The sequence below is a fragment of the Pelophylax lessonae genome, assembly GCF_965119305.1.
Source record: "Pelophylax lessonae genome assembly, chromosome: 5".
NCBI lineage: Eukaryota > Metazoa > Chordata > Amphibia > Anura > Ranidae > Pelophylax > Pelophylax lessonae.
In genome coordinates this window covers 466,761,582-466,779,573 of record NC_138772.1, presented here as the reverse complement: position 1 = coordinate 466,779,573, position 17,992 = coordinate 466,761,582, and the positions used below count along the sequence as shown (strand labels likewise).

The window sequence follows — 17,992 nt, the reverse complement described above, 5'->3', positions numbered from 1 at the left end:
TCACGAAGCTGGTGTATTCTCCACTTTCCGTTTAACCACTTGCTGTCTTCTCACTAGAGCTCTACTGCGGCAAAGTGGTTCGTTATCGTCTGGCGACGTAGACCTACGTCGCCAGACACTCCCCTTTCTCGGCGGCACGCGCGCCGCCGGAGGCTCGCTCCCGCTGTATTCAGTCACAGCGGGAGTCGGGCCAGGAAAGGAGCAGCGGCAATCGCTGCTGCTCTTCCCCGATCGTCGGGGAATCGAGTCTGGAGATCCGCCCGCTTGTGTAAACAGAGCGGGCGGATCTCCTAAGTGACAGGCAGGGTCAGATTGCAGGGTTCAGCATAGCTGAACCTGCGATCTGTCCTTGTGTCACTAAGTCACCTCCCCCCACACGTCAGTAAGCACCAGGCATACATTAACCCCTCCCTCTCCAATAAAATTAACCGCTTCCCTGCCAGTGTCATTTTTACAGTAACAGTGCATATGTATAGCACTGATTACTGTAGTAATGTCACTGGTACCCCCAAAAGTGTAAAAAATGTCAGTCAAGGGTCCGATCTGTCCGCCGCAATGTCGCAGTCCCGCAAAAAAAAAAAAAAAACGCAGATCGCCGCTATTACTCGTTAAAAAAAAAAAACACCAAAAAGGACAGAAATCTTTCCCTTAGTTAGTAAACGCAATAACTTTCGCGCAAACCCATCAAAATACACTTATTGTGATTTTTTTCTTACCAAACATAGGTAGCAGAAAACAAATTGGCCAAAAATGTAAAATATTTTGATTTTTTTGGGGGGGAATTTCATATAAAAAAAATGTGAAAAATATTGTTATTTTTTCAAAATTTACGCTATTTTTTTGTTTATAGCGCAAAAAGTAAAAATCGCACAGGTGATCAAATACCACCAAAAGAAAGCTTTGTTTGTGGGAAAAAAGGACGTAAATTTTGTTTGGGTACGGCGTTGCATGACCGCGCAATTGTCAGTTAAAGTCGCACAGTGCCGAATCGCAAAAAGTGGCCCAGAAGTAAGACCGCAAAATCCTCCGGTGGTAAAGTGGTTAAGGATGCCCCACAGATGCTCAATAGGGTTTAGGTCTGGAGACATGCTTGGAAAAGTCCATCACCTTTACCCTCAGCTTCTTTAGCAAGGCAGTGGTCGTCTTGGAAGTGTGCTTGGGGTCGTTATGTTGGAATACTGCCCTGCAGCCCAGTCTCCGAAGGGAGGGGATCATGCTCTGATTCAGTATGTAACAGTGCATGTTGGCATTCATGGTTCCCTCAATGAAATTTAGTTCCCCAGTGCCGGCAGCACTCATGCAGCCCCAGACCATGACACTCCCACCACCATGCTTGGCTGTAGGTAATACACACTCGTCTTTGTACTCCTCACCTGGTTGCCGCCAAAAACGCTTGACACTATCTGAACCAAATACGTTATCTTGGTCTCATCAACCCACAGGACATGGTTCCAGTAATCCATGTCCTTAGTCTGCTTGCCTTCAGCAAACTGTTTGCGGGTTTTCTTGTGCATCTTCTTTAGAAGAGGCTTCCTTCTGGGATGACAGCCATGCAGACCAATTTGATGCAGTGTGCGGCATATGGTCTAAGCACTGACGGGCTGACCCCCCCCCCCCCCACCCCTTCAACCTCTGCAGCAATGCTGGCAGCACTCATATGTCTATTTCCCAAAGACAACCTCTGGATATGACGCTGAGCATGTGCACTCAACTTCTTGGGTCAACCATTGCGAAGAAACTCTCCTGGTAAGCCGCTGTATGGTCTTGGACACTGTTCTGCAGCTCAGTTTCAGGGTCTTGGCAATCTTCTTATAGCGTAGGCCATCTTTATGTAGAGCAACAATTTTTTTTTCCAGATCTTCAGAGAGATCTTTGCCATGAGGTGCCATGTTAATCTTCAAGTGACCAGTGTGAGAGAGTGAGAGCGATAACACCAAATTTAACACACCTGCTCCCCATTTACACCTGAGATCTTTTAACACTAACGAGTCACATGACACTGGGGAGGGAAAATGGCTAATTGGGCCCAATTTGGACATTTTCACTTAGGGGTGTACTCACTTTTGTTGCCAGCGGTTTAGACATTAATGGCTGTGTGTTGAGTTATTTTGAGGTGACAGCAAATTTACACTGCTATACAAGCTGTACACTCACTACTTTGCATTGTAGCAAAGTGTAATTTCTTCAGTGTTGTCACATGAAAAAAAATAAGAAAACATTTACAAAAAAAATGAGGCGTGCACTCACTTTTGTGAGATACTGTACCTTTCAGTATATATATATATATATATATATATATTTGAAAATGACCATGTAATCTCCAAAAAAGGGTTATGAGGCTGGCTATACACTAATTTCCAATGAACCAGCTGGAAATTGATTAGTGGGTGGCCCTGTCAGGATCACTCTGCCCCAAATCCTTCAACTGAAAAATTAAGGGCAGGCCATAGATCAGTGGCCCACCTAAGGAGCCAGTTGGAAAATTGTCAGTTGAGCTGTCAGAATACAATGGAGGTGGGATGGGAGGAGTGAAAGACAAGGAACCACCCTCTTATAATTGCATAATCCTATCCTTGGTGTCGGAAGTCTGAATAGATGTTAATTTCTTCTACATGACTAAAGGTGTAAATAGTTGTCAAATCACTGAGGAAGAGATGTTAAAACAGCATTATATGTGGAAGACGTATAGCGTTGAATTTCCCACCCCCTGTTCAGAGATGGTAGATTCTGGTTTGGATAACCTACAACTCTATTTAAACATTACAGAACAAAATCACAACATATGCCTTCATAAAGGAGGAGGAATATAACAAAGATGAAACTAGATTTGACCAACAACTACTAGCTATACCATGACCTGAATAAATGAGAAACTTTACAGATATATGCTATAAATCTGGCCATAGATGATGCAATCTTTTTTCCGGGAACAATGAGTTGCAGAAAAGAAAATTGCTTGATTCCCCTATCAACAATGACTGATTCTCCCCCGTGGAGCTATTGTGCTGTTCCAGTGGAGGGGGTTGTGGCGCATGGGAAGCTGTCCCTGCCGGGAGATCACAGTGATTATTGCTAGCAGCTATAGCCAAAGTGATCAGTTTAATGGAGAAACCTGTAATGATTATGTCTATTTTTTTAAACACTACTTTATACATATAGTTTGCAGTTGTATGCAGGCTCTGCTTGCTGCTTAGTAGTCCTGCGCAATGATTGTGCTCTATAGTTTCTCTGTCTCCCTGCAAGTCTACCAGTCATGCTTACATATAATGACAAAAGGCAGAATCTACAAAATCTGTAACAGAAATATGATACAACAAGATGTCAGTGACACAATGAAACACACTATTGTTTTCCCTTCAGTATGTATTAAGCTCATTTGTATAGTGGTCTTACCCAATGTATTCTTCCTTGTTCTCCTCAGTAACAAGAATGTTAGATCCTTCAGGTTTGAGGTCATGGGATGTGACTTTTCCCAGTATCTCCATGTCAACAGAAAAGTACATCTCCAAGTTACATTCTTCAATGTTATTATCTCTGGAAAAAGACACCACAAGAAAAGCATCCGTAAAGTACACATGAACACATAATTTGTTTGCACTTCTAAATTCACAAAGAATTTGTTTGCACTTCTAAATTCACAAAGAAATAAAAAAAAAAAAGTTTTTCTTCATAAGACATATTAAAATGTATCTAAACACATGAAAAAAATCGAAATCCATCCACTGAAGTCTGAGCTATCAAGCGGTCATGTGATCGCTCAGTTTTGTGTTAGAGGCAGCGGGGGACAGATGCAGCATCGTAATGAGTATGCAAGTTTTTTTTTTTTTTATACAACTCGTACGTCTCTTAGAGAACATACTGTATACAATGGAATTTGGATAAAATCATGTCTGCCCTCCTGGCCTGCTTTGGGACACTGCATTTTTGGCAGTTTGTGTAATTGTAAACCATGAACCATATTGATGGAGGACAAGTTACATCCGTAGACAGTATGAAGTCTACTGGTACCATTTTTAAAAGGAGTTAGGCACAAAGAATTCTGGGAAGTGCAGTCCTACACACACACACACACGGTGGGGTACACATCCTTACACAATCCATTTGAGAAATCAAAGGTAATTAAGGGAGCTGAAGATATTCAGGATGATTGATTACATGAAAAAATTGGATTTTTTATTTACCGTAAAATCCATTTCTCCGAGTCCACCGACAGAACATAGCTGCTGCTTTAAATCATAGACGGATGGGTAATAAGCCCCTCCCACTAGGAGTGATCAGGTAGAGCCAAAGGCTTTGATATGCCCAGGGGGGAGGGGTACCTGGGTTACCAAAACCAAACTCTTCAGAGAAAAGAGGGGTGGGAACTACGTCCGTCGGTGGACTCAGAGAAATGGATTTTACGGTAAGTAAGAAACCCAATTTTCTCTTTTGTCCACCGACGGACGTAGCTTCTGCTTTAAATCATAGACGGATGGGACGTCCAAAAGCAGTAACCACTGAGGTGTGGGGAAAGAACAAACTTAAAAGAATGCAATTCCCACAGCTAACATAGCCAACTATATAACATGGAGCCCAATAAGCAACAACTGGGGCTCAATTGTAGCAAAACCATAAAGGAGAAGGAAAAGTAGACTGCTCCTTAAATGGCGGCCTGCAAAACTTTGCGGCCAAAGGACGCATCCTAGGATGCTAACACATCCACTCTGTGAATGTACGTACAGACAAATGCCTAGGTAGAGTGCTCCTAAGACCAGGCAGCTAAAACTGAAGATGCAACGGTGAGGCCAGGGGTAATAACCCAGGGACCCTGCGCCCCCCCCCCCCCCCCCGGGTGTGTCAAAGCCTTTGGCTCAACCTGGACACTGCTAGTGGGAGGGGCTTATTACCCATCCGTCTATGATTTAAAGCAGCAGCTATGTCCGTCGGTGGACGAAAGAGAAATATGAATGTTGCTAGAATTGGCACTCTTCGATTTAAAATATCAAACCAAGAACTACAAGCTTAAAGCTGTATTAAACGCAAAATCAAAAAATGTAAGATACAGTATTGCAGCTTACTAATCATTAGATGTGGTGGCTGCATTTGTTTTCATTTTTGGGCTTTTTCCCGGTTTTCACCTGATGATCTGGTCAATAACACAGCTCCTGTATTACCAGAGTGCCTTCACTTTGGATGAAGGAGCACAGGGGGAATTTTTGGACAGCAGCATTGTTATCTGAGGGGAGGGCAGTGATAAATATACTAGCAGATTTAGATACACTAACAAATTGAAGCCGAATTCCAGCTCACACTCTATAAGCAGTTACAGTTTTCCTTTTGGGATAAAGGTTTTACATAAATAAAAGCTGATCATTGTAAGCACTCCTGTCAGGGGTTAATGGTTTGTCTCAGCCCTCTACAAGAGAGCTTGCTCTTTTGTAAACAAACTTGCTAACAAGAATACTAGGTGAAAATAAGGGAAAGAAAGCCTTAAAAAGAAAACAAATGCAGCCTAAGAATTAGTAACCTGCAATATAATAAATGTTTTCTTTTTTTGGTTTAAAATGCAGTGTGTACTTCATGCAACACAGTTTACGTCATTTGCTGACTTCCTAATACTTATTCCTCCTGTCAGTTTACTTATGTTAACTTGAGAATTAGAGAAATAAAATTGTAGCATATGCAGCTCTCTCTTCTTAAAGGAGAAGGAATACCGGTGCATTAAATTAAACTACAATATACTTAGTTGTGGTCCCCCTATGCAGATACAGTTCCTAGTGCCTGTTTTTGGTATTAAAATTCACTATTTGCAGCAGCTGCATGGGAATGAACTGAGTCTCCAAAGTGTAAGCTTTCTAAACAGTTGTTCAGTGTATAAAAGAAATAGCACAAACCTCTTAACTATGATTATTCTCTATTGAGCACAATTAGGAATGCTGCTGATGTGGGTGTTCCCCCATGCACTGTATACCTGCCATTTATCACCACCCTTATCTACTCTTGGAATAAGCAATTTATTTAAAGCATTCATCACCCCCCCCCCCCCCCCCCCCCAGATCTGAAAGTGTGAGAATCTGGTGGAGTAGGCATTACCTTACAATCTGACACATTAGTACATTTATTGGATGCTGTGATCAACACTTTACTCAGGTGATTAAAGTGCTTTTGATGACATTTTTGTAAAGCAGTTGAGCACAAATTTCACTTACCGGATCCATATTAGTGAGTTATAGAATTCAGGATCAATAGACTCCAGGTCTTTGATGGTGAGTTTTTTGCTCAACATGCGCTTGTAGAATGGCAGAGAAAAGCCGGTATCAATGAATTTACCGTGGAATAAAGCCTGGAAAGGAAACACTTAGCTGTCATCTCTACTCACACATATACCATGGGGATTTCTGGCAAACTAAAGCTGGGCTGGGTATACATACCAAAATTTGGCTGGTTCAGCAGGAACCGGCCAAATTTCAATACATGTGTACTGCTATCTGTTCAACAGAGGCCAATCTAAAAACCAACGGTCCTTCTTGAAAAACATAATTTGATCAGCACATGCAGCCAATGGCTACAACACTGATCTGTGTATTCTGAAGGGGGAGTCCCTGCTGTCAGATCACAGTGGCACGGCGGGGGAGATCCCTACATCCACTGTTATCAGAGAAAACCTCTATTAACTCTTACTTTAGAAATTGAGAGAATGACAAGTGAAATCTGATTGATTACTATGCAATAGTCCTTCCTTTGCTCAAGTATTTATGTGTCACCCTGATAAGCCAATTTTATTATATAGCATCACTGCAGTGCAGAGGCTGGAGGAAAACCCCACTTTACTGTCCATGGCTGCATGTTACCAGCCATAGAGAGATCATCTTGTGCCCAACCACATACAGTGGGTACGGAAAGTATTCAGACCCCCTTAAATTTTTCACTCTTTGTTATATTGCAGCCATTTGCTAAAATCATTTAAGTTCATTCTTCTTCCTCATGAATGTACACACAGCACCCCATACTGACAGAAAAACACAGAATTGTTGACATTGTTGCAGATTTATTAAAAAAGAAAAACTGAAATATCACATGGTCCTAAGTATTCAGACCCTTTGCTGTGACACTCATATATTTAACTCAGGTGCTTTCCATTTCTTCTGATCATCCTTGAGATGGTTCTACACCTTCATTTGAGTCCAGCTGTGTTTGATTATACTGATTGGACTCGTTTAGGAAAGCCACACACCTGTCTATATAAGACCTTCCAGATCACAATGCATGTCAGAGCAAATGAGAATCATGAGGTCAAAGGAACTGCCTGAAGAGCTCAGAGACAGAATTGTGGCAAGGCACAGATCTGGCCAAGGTTACAAAAAGATTTCTGCTGCACTTAAGGTTCCTAAGAGCACAGTGGCCTCCATAATCCTCAAATGGAAGACGTTTGGGACGACCAGAACCCTTCCTAGAGCTGGCCGTCCGGCCAAACTGAGCTATCGGGGGAGAAGAGCCTTGGTGAGAGAGGTAAAGAAGAACCCAAAGATCACTGTGGCTGAGCTCCAGAGATGCAGTCAGGAGATGGGAGAAAGTTGTAGAAAGTCAACCATCACTGCAGCCCTCCACCAGTCGGGGCTTTATGGCAGAGTGGCCCGACGGAAGCCTCTCCTCAGTGTAAGACACATGAAAGCCCGCATGGAGTTTGCTAAAAAAAACACCTGAAGGACTCCAAGATGGTGAGAAATAAGATTCTCTGGTCTGATGAGACCAAAATAGAACTTTTTGGCCTTAATTCTAAGCGGTATGTGTGGAGAAAACCAGGCACTGCTCATCACCTGTCCAATACAGTCCCAACAGTGAAGCATGGTGGTGGCAGCATCATGCTGTGGGGGTGTTTTTCAGCTGCAGGGACAGGACGACTGGTTGCAATCGAGGGAAAGATGAATGCGGCCAAGTACAGGGATATCCTGGACAAAAACCTTCTCCAGAGTGCTCTGGACCTCAGACTGGGCCGAAGGTTTACCTTCCAACAAGACAATGACCCTAAGCACACAGCTAAAATAATGAAGGAGTGGCTTCACAACAACTCCGTGACTGTTCTTGAATGGCCCAGCCAGAGCCCTGACTTAAACCCAATTGAGCATCTCTGGAGAGACCTAAAAATGGCTGTCCACCAACGTTTACCATCCAACCTGACAGAACTGGAGAGGATCTGCAAGGAGGAATGGCAGAGGATCCCCAAATCCAGGTGTGAAAGACTTGTTGCATCTTTCCCAAAAAGACTCCTGGCTGTATTAGATCAAAAGGGGGCTTCTACTAAATACTGAGCAAAGGGTCTGAATACTTAGGACCATGTGATATTTCAGTTTTTCTTTTTTAATAAATCAACAATGTCAACAATTCTGTGTTTTTCTGTCAGTATGGGGTGCTATGTGTACATTCATGAGGAAGAAGAATGAACTTAAATGATTTTAGCAAATGGCTGCAATATAACAAAGAGTGAAAAATTTAAGGGGGTCTGAATACTTTCCGTACCCACTGTACCTCCAGTACAACAGCCAATTGTTTTTATGACTCACTAGCAGTATATTTGCTCCTCGCTGACAGCAGCAGTACTGTACTGTATGTGAGTCTGGGTGTAGAAGATAAGGCTTCACACCCTTTTACTCACAGATGTTCACACATAACACAGCCTTTTTCATAAACACAGTAGTACAGTGCCTTGAAAAAGTATTCATACTCCTTGAAATTTTCCACATTTTGTCATGTTACAATCAAATACAAAAATTTATTTTATTGGGCTTTTATGTGATAAACCAGCACAAAGTGGCACATAATTGTGAAGTGAAAGGAAAATGATAAATGGTTTCAACATTTTTTACAAAAAAAATTTGTGAAAAGTGTGGCGTGCATTTATATTCAGTCCCCTGTATCAATAGCTCAAGCTCTGTCAGATGGGATGAAGAACGTCTGAACAGCAATTTTCAAGTCTTGCCACAGATTCTCAATTGGATTTAGGTCTGGACTTTGACTGGGCCATTTTAACACATGAATACGCTTTGATTTAACCCATTCTATTGTAACTCTGACTGTATGTTTAGGGTCATTGTCCCGCTGGAAGGTGAACCCTGCCTCAGTCTCAAATCTTTTGCAGAATCTAACAGGTTTTCTTCTAAGATTGCCCTGTATTTGGTTCCATTCATCTTCCCATCAACTCTGACCAGCTTCCCTGTCCCTGCTGAAGAAAAGCATCCCCACAACATGCTGCTGCCACCACCACGTTTCACAGTGGGGATGGTGTATTCAGGGTGATATGCAGTGTTTGTTTTCAGCCACACATAGCGTTTTGCTTTTAGGCAAAAGTTCAAATTTGGTCTCATCTGACCAGAGCACCATCTTCCACATGTTTGCTGTGTCCCCCACATGGCTTCTCACAAACTGCAAACAGGACTTCTTATTGCATTCTTTTAATAATGGCTTTCTTCTTGCCACTCTTCCATAAAGGCCAGATTTGTGGAGTGTGGAGTAATAGTTGTCCTATGGACAGATTCTCCCACCTGATCTGTGGATCGCTGCAGCTCCTCCAGAGTTACTAAGGGCTTCCCCGAATAATGCTCTCCTTGCCCGGCCTGTCAGTTTAGGTGGACGGCCATGTCTTGGTAGGTTTGCAGTTGTGCCATACTCTTTCCATTTTCGGATGATGGATTGAACAGTGCTCTGAGATGTTTCAAGCTTGGGATATTTTTTTTTTATAACCTAACCCTGCTTTAAACTTCTCCAAAACTTTATCCCTTACCTGTCCGGGGGGTGTTCCTTGGCATTCATGATGCTGTTTGTTCACTAAGGTTCTCTAACAAAGCTCTGAGGGCTTCACAGAACAGATGTTTTTATACTGAGATTAAATTACACACAGGTGGACTCTATTTACTAATTAGGTGACTTCTGAAGGCAATTGGTTCCACTAGATTTTAGTTAGGGGTATAAGAGTAAAAGGGGCTGAATACAAATGCATGCCACACTTTTCAGATATTTGTAAAAATGTGAAAACCATTTATAATTTTCCTTCTACTTTACAGTTACATGCCACTTTGTGTTGGTTTTTTACATAAAATCCCAATAAAATATATTTACATTTTTGGCTGTACCACGACAAAATGTGGAAAATTTCAAGGAGTGTGAATACTTTTTCAAGGCACTGTATATAGGTAATTTTCTAAATGGCATTTCAGTCTGTTCAGTGTTTCATTAACATTTTATAAAAGACTACATTACAAAAAAATTACCACCACACTGGAGGGTAACCTTGGGCTAGTAAGACATTTTTATGCATATATTGTATAGCGTAAAGCTTATTTTATTTTCTGTACATCCCAGTCTGACAGTACCACATTGGAAACATGAAAACTCACCATAGCAATGAAGCGTCCGATGAAGCAGAAATATGACAGGTGATCAGGGTTAATAGTAGAAGCTGGGTTAATCTGTAGACAATAATTGCTTTTGCCAGCATATTCAAACAAACAGTACATTGGATTGAGCACTTCATGAGAGAGCAGGAAGAACCATTCTCTGAAAGGAGGAATGAAAAGAATGAGTGTATTTTAGTTGTAGATGCCCTGAAGATCTAAACCATGTGCACTTGGATTAAATGAGAGTACACCTTTAGAGGAGGGGGGGCTGGCAGACATCCCCAACCTTGATATGATCTATAGGGAAATAGCAATTTAAAGAAATTCCAGGCAGACTAATCACCAATTCCCCAGAAAAAGACCAGCTTGGGGTGTCTGTTTACCCAGAGACACAAGAGATACAATGGTGTTCTGTAACTAACTGCAGATTGTCCAGGATCACAAAAAGTGAAGCAGCTACATTTGGCACCGCAACATTTTTAGTTTGAAGATCAAAAAAATTACTGGAGTGTTGGAATTTGCCCCCTATAATCACTGCATACGTGAATTCCACATCACCTTTGCAGTTACCTTTTTATGATCAGGATGCATAAAGTGGAAGCCTGTGGAAATATTTTAAATTTTATCTAAGGCAAAAACATTTTTTTTTATTACTCAGATAAGAGTAGGAAATGATTGTTGCCGAATTCCATGTTTCGTGTCACCCTACATAGTTGGCTGGCTATCTCCTTCCATGTGCTCTCCTGCACGGTCATCAAGCAGTGGTTACCGCTGGGCCTGTGTTGGTGAGTGATGGGTTGGAGGAGATTGTGATTTTTTTCTTTTTTGATTTGTGTGTTATATAACATGTTAATATGGGAAGGCAAGGAGCATAGGCTCTCAGTGTAGTGGGAGTGCATCTTTAATTTATTATGCTCACTTGTATCATACATATATATATTTCACGCAATGTATGTGTACATAAGGTTTGAGTAAGCACTGGCTTTAGCGCGAAACGCGTTAACTTTTATGTTCCTGTCATACCTGTGATGAGATTTTAATGCTTCAAAAAAAAGCTACCAAGGAGTGCAGCAATATCCTGGATTTTTGCATGTCACTTTCACCTTACAAAGTTTTGTTAAGGCCAAACCGGCCCAAGGGACGTAGCCTTTTTGTGTGCTGTATTATACTGTAGTAACATTAGCTACTAGATATGATGTTTCCCGCAGCAGTACAAGACACTTCCCGTTGAGTCGTCCTGAATGCCATTCAGGAGACACCTTGTATTTTTATGAATTTGCGTCAAATTGGGGAGATTTCCTTGCACCTTACTGTCCTTGGGACACGACACCATACTAAGGCAATCTATTCAAATCGGGGGGAAATCCTCTGATACTGGTTACCAGAACAGGTGTCCCCACAAATTAATTCCCCTCAACTTCTATTCAGTATTCAGTTTACAAATCGCTTTCTTGGAATCCATCACTGGACAAAGAGGAGTTCGTTCTAAGATCTCCATGTTATGCTCCAACTCCAGATGATTGTAAATTGGAAATATAGCAGAAAGCTTGACAGCACCCAACACAAACCCTCCTTTTCCCAGCATTGCCTCAGCTTTTCTTATAGCAAGCAACCTTGGAGTGAAACCAGAGAGGAGGGCCCTTTGTCCTGTGATGTACTCCAAAAAAGAGGTTTTACAGGGAAGTAAAATTTTCCATTTTCTTAATCATACACCACATGATTTAGGAGAGTTAATACTTGAGTTTCTTCCTATTGGGATGTCCAAAGGCAATCTCATGAGGGGCAGGCAATAGCAAACAAAGGCTAACAGGCCAACAGGAACTATCAAATTACCAAGACAAGAAGAAGAATAACTGAGAAGGCACCTACAAGTACGCCTTCCAACTGAGGTTGGCATCCGCCATGGCCTGAACATTCACTTAGAAATACCTAAAGCGTGTATATAAGTAGAGGACCAGGTTGCACGCCTGTGATGATCTGTTGAATCTACCTAGAAATTGTGGATTGGGAGGGCAGCCCATCCCTTTCAGGAGGCAACACAAACAAGGCAGCAAAGTTTGCTTTCCATGTGCATTGGTTAACAGAGAAGAGGGCTTTCTGGACTTCAGCAAATGTACAAATTATGGAGTCCGCAAAACCCTTGTCCCTCAGGACTTAGGCTTCAACAACCAAGGCGCCAAAGTTACTGGTTGTTTTTTTTTTTTAATTATTATTACTCTTCCTTCTCCTTCCCAAGCTTTGCTATTTGGAGCATGACCCATAACTCAGTACGGGGTGTATGTCTCAGATCTATGCAGAGAGACGGCTGCTTCCACACAGAGAGCAAGACTTCTTTTTTTTTAGCATTTAACATGCTGGCAGGGGGGCAAGCTTTTCTACTCAGACTATGACTGCTTTCTAAAGAAAACAAACTTTGTATGCCTCTTGTTTGTAAGCCCCTGGAATGCATTTAAAATGAATGATTGATTGGGATTTTAGGGCCAATATAGTTGGGCGTGGCAGTACAGCATAAGTACAGAATAATCCAGTTTAATTATAAAGTTTATTTCAAATCACAACAATAACAGATCACCACTTTATTATCTGGTTTGGTAAACTAGGTATACTGAATACCCAGAGCTATAAGACAATCCAACAAAACAAGCATTTAGTAGTTTGCAGTGCATGGAGATTTTTTTGGTCATGAATTCTGTGTCAAGAAATACAAAGTGTTTGCAGCATAAAATCTACTGGAAGTCCCTGTACACTGTTCAGAGAGTATCTGTTTGGGTGCTCAGCAGCAAAGTATCATAGGTAGATAAAGATATAATAAAGTAGTGGAGGCTCCTACGGGTCTTGAGCAGGAGTATGTGTTCAAAAAAGAGAAGTTTGTTCTGTCCAATGTTTCAATGTCTGTCTTGGTGAAGGCAGGAGGACCTTCAAGCACATTTGACACCCCCCCCCCCCCCATCCTCCAAATAAATTCCTCCAACAAGAGTTTACTAACTTCCCAGGAAAGTGAAGCTGCTTTTTACGTAGAAGATAAAAGGAAAATGATTACCTGGCCAAGCCTCCATAATCCAAGCCTTCTTCCCCTCTGAACATCACATACAATCGTCTTCTTAAATCATAAGGCTTCAATGCCATAATCTATACAGTGAAAAAAAAAAGTGGATTAAGCTTTTCCCACTATATGTTCACACTCTCACAGAAGACTTGTTGTCATACAAAGTATTCACCGATATGAACACATTTTTGCTTATTGGGAAGATTACAACAAGGTAATTAAAGAGGAGCCTCAGGGCATAGCTCTCATCTGCCACAGACAAGGCACCACCGTCTGCATCCGAAGAGTGGTACTAGGTCCAGGAAAGGGCACATCTCTGCATTCCTGCCAACAATGACATGACTAAAGTGGGGTACACACTAGTATAAAATCCGCCGAAAATTCCCATCCGAGGTAAAATCGTACGATTTTGGGCTAGTGTGTACACAACTTTCAAAAATCAGATACGAAAGACCGCGCATGATCTGAAGTTGCCGACGACCCGGAAGTCTAGGAACAAATGTCCCAAAAAAAAAAAAAAAATCAGACGAGAAATTTCGTGAACATTTATGCACTGTCAACTAAAAACAGGTATGAACGCTGAACAAAAGAGAAAAATCGGAGGATATTTAGTCCGATTTCCACCAAGTGTGTACAGGCCTTAACCTGTACTGAGCAATGCTAAGTGGAGTCCCATAGTTTTCTGGGACCTGTGATGTGTCCCAAAAGACGGAGAGGAGAACTGTAGGAGCAGGAGGCTCTAGCACTGGCCAGAAACTAGGCAACAAAAACTCCTTTTGTGCCTTTAAAGTGGAGTTCCACCCTAATTTTATACTTACCTCCATCTTCCCGCTCCGAGTCACCTGAAAAACAAATGGCTAATCGCATTTTTTTTTTTTTTTACTTACCTCGTAGCGAAGAAAATATACTTACCTTACTTCCTTCTTCCTCGGCCGCGGACCGTCATCACTTCCTGGCTCTGCAATGATTCCTGGGAGCTGAACGTCATAGCTCCCAGGAATCATTGCGCCTGCACCGGCCCCGACGTCAGTTCCGGGGCGCGCGCGTCATCCCCTTCTAAACAGTTTCTGGGCCGTGCGCCCGGAAGTGACGGCGGGGCCGGCGCAGGGCATCGTGGAGCCGAAGGCGGCGGAAGAGGACTCCGAAGAGGATCGCGCTGGCTTCAAGCTGCCCACATCCGAGATGGCAGCGCTGGACAAGACTTTTTCAGGGTAAGTATTTGTCCTAACAGGTAAGTGCAACCCGGGACAGATCAGAGGCTAGCCATTGTGGAATGCACTAGCCCTGACTGTCCCGGGGGTGTTTAAAAAAAAAAAAAAATTCCAGGGTGGAACTCCGCTTTAAAGCATATCTAAACCTAAAACTAAATTACTACAGCTCATTAGTCCTTAGATGCAATGGGTGCATTTGCTTTCTTTTTTAAGGGTAAGAACATTTTCAGCAAGTACAGAAAATACATGTTGATCTTGCCTTCGCCATCGTCTGTCACCTCCTGTGAGTTGAAAAAAAAAAGCACATAAAACATTATCTTCTTTGTGTAAACTACTACAGGCTGTTTGACCTTCTTCCATAGATACAGTGGAAAAAATGAGTGTGCAAAAGAACATTACGTGTGGTATTTGTAATATTACAAGGGTGAAAATAAAGGAGAAAAAAAAGCCTGAAAAAAATAAAACAAATGCGGCCACAACATATAAGGACTGGTAAGCTGCAACATGTTGAAATTTGTATTTTGGGTTCAGATACTTTAAGAAGCTTACACCCAGGAAATTAAAAAGGAGCCTCTCAGTAAAGCCACCATCTGCCACAGCCGAAGCACCACTGCATGGTTAAAGTTAAAACTGGAGGCCTCAATTAAAATGACAGAAATATGGAACATGGCCAGAAGTACTATACAATCACAGATGCAGTCACGTGAATTTAAATGCAAAAGGATTTATTATTTTTTAACACAGTTCCCAGAGCAACCTGTAAGTACCCTACACCTGATGTAGAAAGGAGACAGAGCACTACCCCCCCCCCCCCCCATTTTTTGCTAAACAATTACTTTGAATCCCCAAACATATTTTATGTTAAAAAATATTTGCAAAGCCATTTATCAAATATACATTTTTGTGGAAAAATACATGTTAAATTTTAGTGAATACAAACACAAAATAATGCCAAATTTTCAGTAAAATCTAAAAGATGACTTTACACTGAATAAAGAGATACCTAACATGTCACACTTTAAAATTGAATCCCTGTTGAATGGCGACAAACCAAGCCACAGTAAATCATTACAAGGCGACACTTTAAAGGTCTTTACAGGTTTGCCAGTTAGAGTTCGCAGGATGTCTAGCGCTAGAATTATTGCTCTCACACTGACATTTGTGGCAATACCTCACGTGTGGTGTGACGTGGTCCCTATATAGGTGTTACATTTCTGTGCATGCACGGAGAAGGGGGGGAGAGCTTTACTTTTATTTTTTTAATGGTTGTATTTTACTTGTGATAGTATGGGCAGTAACAGGTAGTCTTTACTGAGAGATCGGAGGTCTGTTAGACCCCAGATGTCTCCTTTGCCCTCAAAAGTATCTGATGAAAATTAGATTGGTTGGAACAGATGCTTTACAAGCTGATAACAGCTTGTAAACAAACCGAAACCGGGAGTGATGAAATCCTAGTCGCTTTTGGTTTCCGACGTAACAGATGGGGGATGGGTACGGACGGACGTAGCTGCCTTTCCTCTGTGTTCAGCCAACTGGACGGGGGAGGGTTTCTTCTGCACCCTTTAGACGTGATGGTGCAGCTATAGGGCCGCTCAGATCATTTCTACAGGAAAGCCCATGTTGAGGCTACTGACAGTGCTAAAGTCAGTCTTTAGAGCTGTCAAAAGACACTAGTTTTCATCAAGCCTGAACACAGGTCCCTCAGTGCATTCTGTCATGATTTTATTAACATCGACTGCTTAAGCCCTGAAGAAGGGAGAGGCCTTCTCCCCCCGAAATTTGTTGGCTGCATCTGATGCTCTAAACCATAAAAAGTTTCAAGTCTGTAAAGTGAGATAAACTTTTGTGGTAAACTCTCCTCCATACACATCAAAGAACTTACAGCGTTCAATCTGGACATAGTTCAATATCTTCTGTATGTTAGCGTTTTAAGAAAAATATTAGCTCATTTTCAAATGTGGACAAGTCCCTGGAATGCCGTTAACTACAACACAAGCATACAAAGAGAAATTAAGTGATATCCTTGCTACACTGCACTTTGGGTCACTTTACATGTCAATGACCTCTGTGTCACACACTACAAACAATCCTAGCTATCAATGCTAATCAAGGGGACAATTATTCATAAACCAGGGAGAAAATATCCATGTTTAATCAGTACCAAGGACATTTATCTATTCATATTTACTGTAAATAGACTTCTGCTGCTTAATGACAGACAACAATCCCATTAAGTGCTACCCTCCCCGGGACATGATGTGAACAGCAATCCTTTGTCACAAAGCACCAGCTTTCCTCAGAGTATTATTTCCAGAAATAGCACCAAACTGCAGTTAACGAACCATCAGACCTTCATTAATTGGTAATGAAGTTTTTATGAATTACATGATCTTTATCATACATAGGCTTGTGTTTGTATAGACATGTAAGCTGGTCATACCAACAACATACCTGAAACCACAGGTTACAGGAAAGAAAGTCGCTTGATTCCCCCATCAACAATTCTCTCTCCTGCAGTGTCACAGTGATTGCCGCTAGCTGCTAGCAAACATCACAGGTAATATCCAACAGGCTGGTTATACCCAAGTTGATGAATCGATCAAACCCCTGTCAGGTTTTTATTGCTGTCTGCATCCCCGCTGAGGAGATTCACCCCATTTGTCTTCACAGTTGCCACTAAAATAGGGCAAGTGGGGAAATGTTGAAGTGGTTGTAAAGGTAAGAGGATTCTTTGCATTAAGGTAAAAAAAAAAAAAAAAAAAAAAAACATCTGCAGCTCCCCGCCCTCCCTTATAACTTACCTGAGCCCGTTCTCCGTCAAACAGTTCTCCTCTCCGTCTTTTGGGACACATCACAGGTCCCAGAAAACTATGGGACCATTCACAATGCACAGCATGGCTTGTGAAGTGGGCAGGCGGCTGTGACAGCAAGCTGCACACAATTAGGATGCCAGCGCCGGGAATCCGAAGGCTAATGTTGACCTAGCCCGAGAGAGAGGGCGGCGCTGGATCCCTGGACAGGTAAGTGTCCTGGTATTTAAAGTAAGCAGCTACAAGCTGCTGACTTTTAATTAGAGATCGAACGATTATCAGTGAGGCCGATGTTCACTTTTTTTTTTAAGTATTGGTATCGGCCACAAACTTTCCGATATGGCCGATATTGCTTCAAGTGGTTGTACCAGAGCGATGTCTGCAACTACTGGTACAGTTTTTTAGAGCGGATGGTCAGCTTTCTTGTAATAACAACCGACGCAGCCAAGCAGCAGCTCGACTGTTATTACAAGCAGCGGGAGGGGACGCCCCCCTCCTCCTGACACTCCGTCCGGGTCTCCCTTCCTCCGGGAGGCCCGAGCAACCAGCCAGCTG

General features: G+C 42.1%; 1 protein-coding gene across 3 annotated transcripts in view; it reads right to left on the bottom strand.

Annotated features, from left to right (window-relative positions):
• The window catches only part of WWP1 (WW domain containing E3 ubiquitin protein ligase 1), a 320,828-nt gene that overhangs the window by 14,199 nt on the left and 288,637 nt on the right, over positions 1 to 17,992 (bottom strand). For all 3 annotated transcript variants that reach the window (XM_082258087.1, XM_082258088.1, XM_082258089.1), the window contains exons 16-19: positions 13,411 to 13,499; positions 10,371 to 10,530; positions 6,189 to 6,322; positions 3,394 to 3,534 (exon numbers count right to left, since the gene is read on the bottom strand). In XM_082258087.1, coding sequence (XP_082114213.1) covers positions 3,394 to 3,534; positions 6,189 to 6,322; positions 10,371 to 10,530; positions 13,411 to 13,499 — 524 coding nt within the window. The remainder of the gene's footprint in view (positions 1 to 3,393; positions 3,535 to 6,188; positions 6,323 to 10,370; positions 10,531 to 13,410; positions 13,500 to 17,992) is intronic.